Source organism: Vigna angularis, chromosome 1, assembly GCF_016808095.1.
Source record: "Vigna angularis cultivar LongXiaoDou No.4 chromosome 1, ASM1680809v1, whole genome shotgun sequence".
In the NCBI taxonomy this organism is placed as follows: Eukaryota; Viridiplantae; Streptophyta; class Magnoliopsida; order Fabales; family Fabaceae; genus Vigna; species Vigna angularis.
Window position 1 is genome coordinate 47,819,290 of NC_068970.1, and position 5,482 is coordinate 47,824,771.

General features: G+C 36.5%; 1 protein-coding gene across 1 annotated transcript; it reads right to left on the minus strand.

Annotated features, from left to right (window-relative positions):
- Window positions 1-252: 252 nt before the first annotated feature.
- On the minus strand, window positions 253-5,167 carry LOC108321034 (mitogen-activated protein kinase kinase kinase 1). The gene is made up of 8 exons (XM_017552662.2): window positions 4,336-5,167; window positions 3,041-3,125; window positions 2,881-2,943; window positions 2,250-2,407; window positions 1,814-1,886; window positions 1,637-1,696; window positions 1,365-1,478; window positions 253-1,136 (listed from the first exon to the last, which is right to left on the minus strand). The coding sequence occupies exons 1-8, from the start codon at window positions 5,049-5,051 to the stop codon at window positions 924-926; spliced, it is 1,482 nt and encodes a 493-aa protein (XP_017408151.1). The 5' UTR covers window positions 5,052-5,167; the 3' UTR covers window positions 253-923.
- Window positions 5,168-5,482: the final 315 nt, after the last annotated feature.

The window sequence follows — 5,482 nt, forward strand, 5'->3', positions numbered from 1 at the left end:
ATGAGATTTGACACTTGACATTGGTAATTAGAAGTATGAAAGTAAGTCATTACAACTCCTTTAAGTTGGCTCACCACAAATGAAGTTAAAAATATTAATTTAATCATATTCACTCTCTCATGAATAGCAAATTTTAAAATCCAACTTAACCTACCATTTTAATTCTCTTAACTTAAACTCATTTTACGTGATGATTAAGTGAACAATTTCTTTTGATACATATAAATAAAAGTTTACACAGACACCCCTAGGTAATTATCAAAATTTGATATACATCTAGAAATAGCCACATATAACAAAAATATTACACGTGTCATCATTTTACAAAAGAGTATAAATACAAGTGGGTGGGGAGAGTAGTGCTGCAATTATGTACTGCTTAATTGTTCTAAGAAAAAAAAAAAGTGGAAAATTTCTACTTTAATTGTTGCTCTATCATAGCACAATGCTTGCACCTGCCCCTTTCCCATCTATTTACATGTTGATAGGATGAGTAGAGAATGAGGTGGTGATGTACAATTTTTCCGCAAGAACATGAGCTCCTGATAGAATCTAGTGAGTAGGTGCAACAGGATCAGATGACCAACAACTGTACTTGGCCATAGCAACGCCATAGTGGGCACTTCTCAATACTCCATTTCCCAATTTAGTAAGAGATCCACATTGTTGGATTACAGAGCCGTTGCTCTCTCATTTTGCATAGAGGTCAAACTTATACCTCTGTGAGACTCTGATAATGATGCATTCTCCCTCCATTAATTCAACATGGGATCAACATTCAAGACAGAGAGTTGTTAGATGCAACTGTAGATCTGCAAACCCATTAAACTTTTCCTGGACATTCCACCAGTAGACCCAAGATGAGAATGGATAAACTTGAACTTCGCAGTGCCAGTTTCGATAGTCATTGAGAACTCTAATAATTATGACCGAGACATTTTCCTCTGAGGAGAAGCAAAACTTAAGGGAGACAGTAATGTTCTCCTTAGAAATGGGTGATCCAATAGCTGAGCTGCAGTTGGACGTTTATTTGGGTTAATTTGTAAGCATTCACGAATGAAATCTTGGGCATCCTTAGATAAATAATCCGGAATGCTTGGAAGTTCACCCTTGCCAATCCGAAATAATGCTTGCATCTGTTGCGACAGAAAAGACATTTAGATACAGTATTACCAGCTATCCAATTGCCTAGCGCAGTAACCAACTAAACTAAAATCCTGAATATCCACACATGATTGGAAGGAGTGAAAAATTAAGGAGGGTAAATACAGTCTCTATAAATCAATATTAATGAAAAATAGGAAAGTAACAAACTTAAGATTATGAACGATAACTTAAGAAGTGCTGTTATTTATAATACATACTCCTTCCAAATCCGAATAAGGAGGCTGGCGTGTCAACATCTCCAAAACTGTACACCCTAAGCTCCATATGTCGGCGGCTAACCCGTAACCACTTTGGTCCCTTAAGTTAACAACCTGTCACACAAAAAGCTCACCAGTATAAACATTCATTTGCCAGTTCACTGAAGCATATCTCAGAAATCACAAATGATGAATCTGCACTCTGGCACATTTGGAATATGTACGACAGACTAAAACTGTATTAGATAAACGATACAAGTGCAGAGGCAAACCTCAGGGGCCATCCAGTAAGGGGAGCCTTTGCTTGATCTAACATCATTAAATTTTGTTGCCTGAGAAGGTTAAAGACCAGAAAAATATAAATTAAATTATTACAATTTACAAGCAACATATTTAGATTGTGCAAGATTAGAAGCTTAAAAGAGAAATTTAGCTTTGTTTAAGGTTACCTTTGCCAACCCAAAATCTGCAAGCTTGACTGCCCCACTTACATCAACCAGTATATTAGCACACTTGATGTCCCTTTAAAATTCAATATTTGAATTGAAATATTCAGAATATAGCAAATCAAGGGCAATTCAAGATATTTCAGAAGTGAATTTCCAAGCACTGCGTCCAACTTTCTCCAAGTTACTCTTCTTACACATCCCCATTTCACTTTGAAACTTTTAAATTCTTAGATTAAGTTGTAATAAGTTCTTAAAATGGGTTTTTCCCTGTAATATTATAAACGAAACAAAAACATGTTGACCCTTTTCCACAAATCACTTTTAACATCATTAACCCAACCATAAAACTTACTCATGGAACTCAATCAAATGATAGTTTTGTTATCATAGGCACAATTATTGCTCAGTATCATGATAGGAAATTCATCCAAGTTACCTGTGGACCACATTATGATCATGAAGATACTTCAAGCCACATAAAATCTGCCTTGTGTATGCAGAAACTTGGGAATCGTTTAAACGATATTTTTGATAGAGACTTGATAATGATCCTTTTGACATAAGCTCAAGGAAGATATATAGTTTACTTTTGTCCTGCAAAATATTAAATTCAAATGTAAATAACAAAGAGAATCAATAAAAACATAAGAAAAATAATTCATTTAAAAATACAACAAAAAATTTAGTAAATCCCTAATTTACTCTTTGAAAAATAATTAGAACGCCCGACTTGGTCTACAAAAGCTTAGTGACATACTGACATTAAACTGATTGGGGAATGAAACATTTTATGTTTTGCTGCATTTCATGTACGATTCCAAAAGAACGTTATATCTCATTCCCTCTTTTTTGTAACATAATGGTCTCATTTCCTCCTTCCACATACATATCAGTAGGAAAAAAGCAATTTGTTAGACTTGCCACAATTCCCAAGATGCTTAATGAACAAAGTGATTTTCAGACAAGTATATGCTTATTTACCCAAGTGATGGAAACGCAAATGTTCTTCCTAGAATTCATAATCTTTCAGAATAAAAGAGACTTGCTTCCTAGACAACACAGCATACCTTGTCCGAGCCATAATATCGAACTATGTTTTTATGCTCAAACTTACTCAAAAGAGATATTTCCTGAAAGGAAGGCCAGAGACATCATATATAAGAATACTTCCATATAAGAATTAATGATTAAATCATAAGTCTTGATGAAAATCTCGGGTGCCCTAACCTGCTGAAGTTGGAAAATGCTCTGTTTTCCCTGATTACCTTCATCCAGCAAAGACACCTCCTTTACCGCAAAAAAGAATCCCTCACTACAGGAAAAGAAAATGAAAATGTTAACACTAAAAACAATGTAAACTATAAAACTAAAAAACTGGACCTCTGGATGGTCTGTTGGAAACAAGTTTGATAATAAAATAATTGGGATAATAAAATAATTGGATTCTTTGTTTCCGACATAAGATTCCACTGCGGTATCTGCCACAAATAAATTTTGCAAACCAAATCCTACAAACGGCCAGCACAAAGATAGAGCTGACACACCATTAAACCAGGTAAACCTACTTTCCAACATATTTAACTCCTCCTTAATCCTTAGATAATTTCCAAACAGTCTCCTGTCCTAATTTTGGCACCAATAGTTGTGGTTTATCATATGCCATCTATAAAGAGTCACATTTCTAAACGGAGATAAGCAACAAACTCACTAGGAGGTCGTATCAAGTTATAAGAACTTCTAAAAGCTGACCAACTGATCAAAAGTGCATCTTAAGAAAAAGCTAAGCTGAACCAAAAATAGCCATTTGGTGATTAATTACTATACAATAGATATATATCCTTGCATGGTTAGTCAAATTTTCTAAGGGGGTTTATTGAGTGAAGTGTTTTCCTATATCTCTTGTCGAGTGGAATCTCCAATACAACCCCTAGTGTGAAACTAGGAGAAGCTCAATAGTGAATGATAGTATAAACTCAACAAACTTTACTAAGATAGATTCTGAAAACTATCATTCCATCTTAACTAAAGCGAAATTTAAGTCTAACTAATCATATAAAATTGATTTTAAGATTTACACCCATTTATATACTAAAATTTGAGCATATTTTATTCACTATAACTTGACCATATATTTATATACTAAAATTTGGGCATATTTTATTCACTATAACTTGACCATATATGTAGTGGGATCTCCATCACAACTCTTGCAAATACAATTAAGCATGAAATGGTGCGCAAGAATTTATGAGCAATTATAAGATTTCATCTATAATATTTTCTGACTGGTGAACATTCTCTGCAAATTGAATGCAGCCCTAGCGCAAAAATGGTATTTAAATCATGTCAACAACCATAAAGAAACTAAGGTCATCAGGGTTTCCTTGAAAGTGGAAGTTAGTCCAAACAACACCGACAAAAAACTACTACCCCAAACGGATATTAGAAGAAGGGTTTAACCCAAGTCATTAAATAAGCCACCAACTAATAAAAGAGTGAAGTACAAAAAAGGAAACACTTACTCAGTGAAGCCTTCATAGACGGTCCCGAAAGACCCATTTCCCAAGACGTCACCTTTTTGCCAGGATGAGAAAGTCTGTCTGAACCACTCAAAGGAAAAGGAGGAAACAAAAGGCACAACCAGCTCATCCGGGGCGGCGGAATTAGAAACCGAACTAACCCTCTCGCCGCCAATGTCACTGTCATCATCGTGGGAAGTGGTGAAGGAACCTGAATCGGTGAAAAGCACGCTCCTTTCTCCATTCCTCAACCTGCCGACACTACCCCTACCCGCGTCATGCTCCCCGGAGGACCAAGGGGAGGAACCCATAACGGAAACGTGAACTGAAACGACATCGTCTTGGAGGGTAGTCGCAGAAGTAGTGGTGACGGAAAGAGGGTGGATCTCGGTAGAAGAGTGGATAAGCGCGTTAGGGGTAGGGGTGGGCCCGGGGGCCTTGGAAGAAGCAACGCGGACCTTGCGGGCTTCCCAGTCTGCTGTTGGGATGGCGAAGTCTTCCGGGCCGGACAGACCCAAGGTCTGGAAGATGCGGTCGAACTCGCCCTCGATGCCGAATAGGCGGAAGCTGGTTTGGCGATCGAAATGGGAGGAAGAAGAGGTTGAAGAAGGAGACGGCGGAGACGGTGGTGGTTGGTAATTAAAGCCCTTTTTGGCGTTGAGGCGCTGCAACCGCGGCTGAGCCTGAGCCTGCTTCTTGGTCCGACGCCTCCACTCCATTGGTTCAGATGCTCCCAACTGAAAACGAATCTCCTCACCCAATTGATATTCCTCTACTTCTCTCTCTTCTTTTCCTTTTTAATTATTTTATTTCTTTCTATTTTTTATGGTCTTTCAGTCTTCTTTTTCTTTTAATATTATAATGAATAAACCAATCATACTGTTTTTATACCCTTTCTTTTGGCTTTATCTAGTTCCATTTTTACTCGCAACACTTTTTTTTTAAATCATAGTTTAGCTTTTTCAATTTTATTATTTTCTTCTTAATTATTCAGCCAATTCATGTAAACTAAAGATTTTAACAAAATCACGATTAATAAATACAAATATAATGTATATGTTCATATTTTCAACACGTTGCATGCATTTAATCTTTTTATCTATACCTTCTTCATTAATTACTTCGAAATTTAATGCGAAACATGACAACA

Coding starts and splice junctions, on each gene's coding strand:
- LOC108321034 (XM_017552662.2), bottom strand. CDS start 5,051: ATGGAGTGGAGGCGTCGGACCAAGAAGCAGGCTCAGGCTCAGCCGCGG. Junction 2,944..3,040: donor GCATTTTCCAACTTCAGCAG/GTTAGGGCACCC, acceptor CCTTCCTTTCAG/GAAATATCTCTTTTGAGTAA. Junction 1,137..1,364: donor CTTATTCGGATTTGGAAGGA/GTATGTATTATA, acceptor CTGTCGCAACAG/ATGCAAGCATTATTTCGGAT.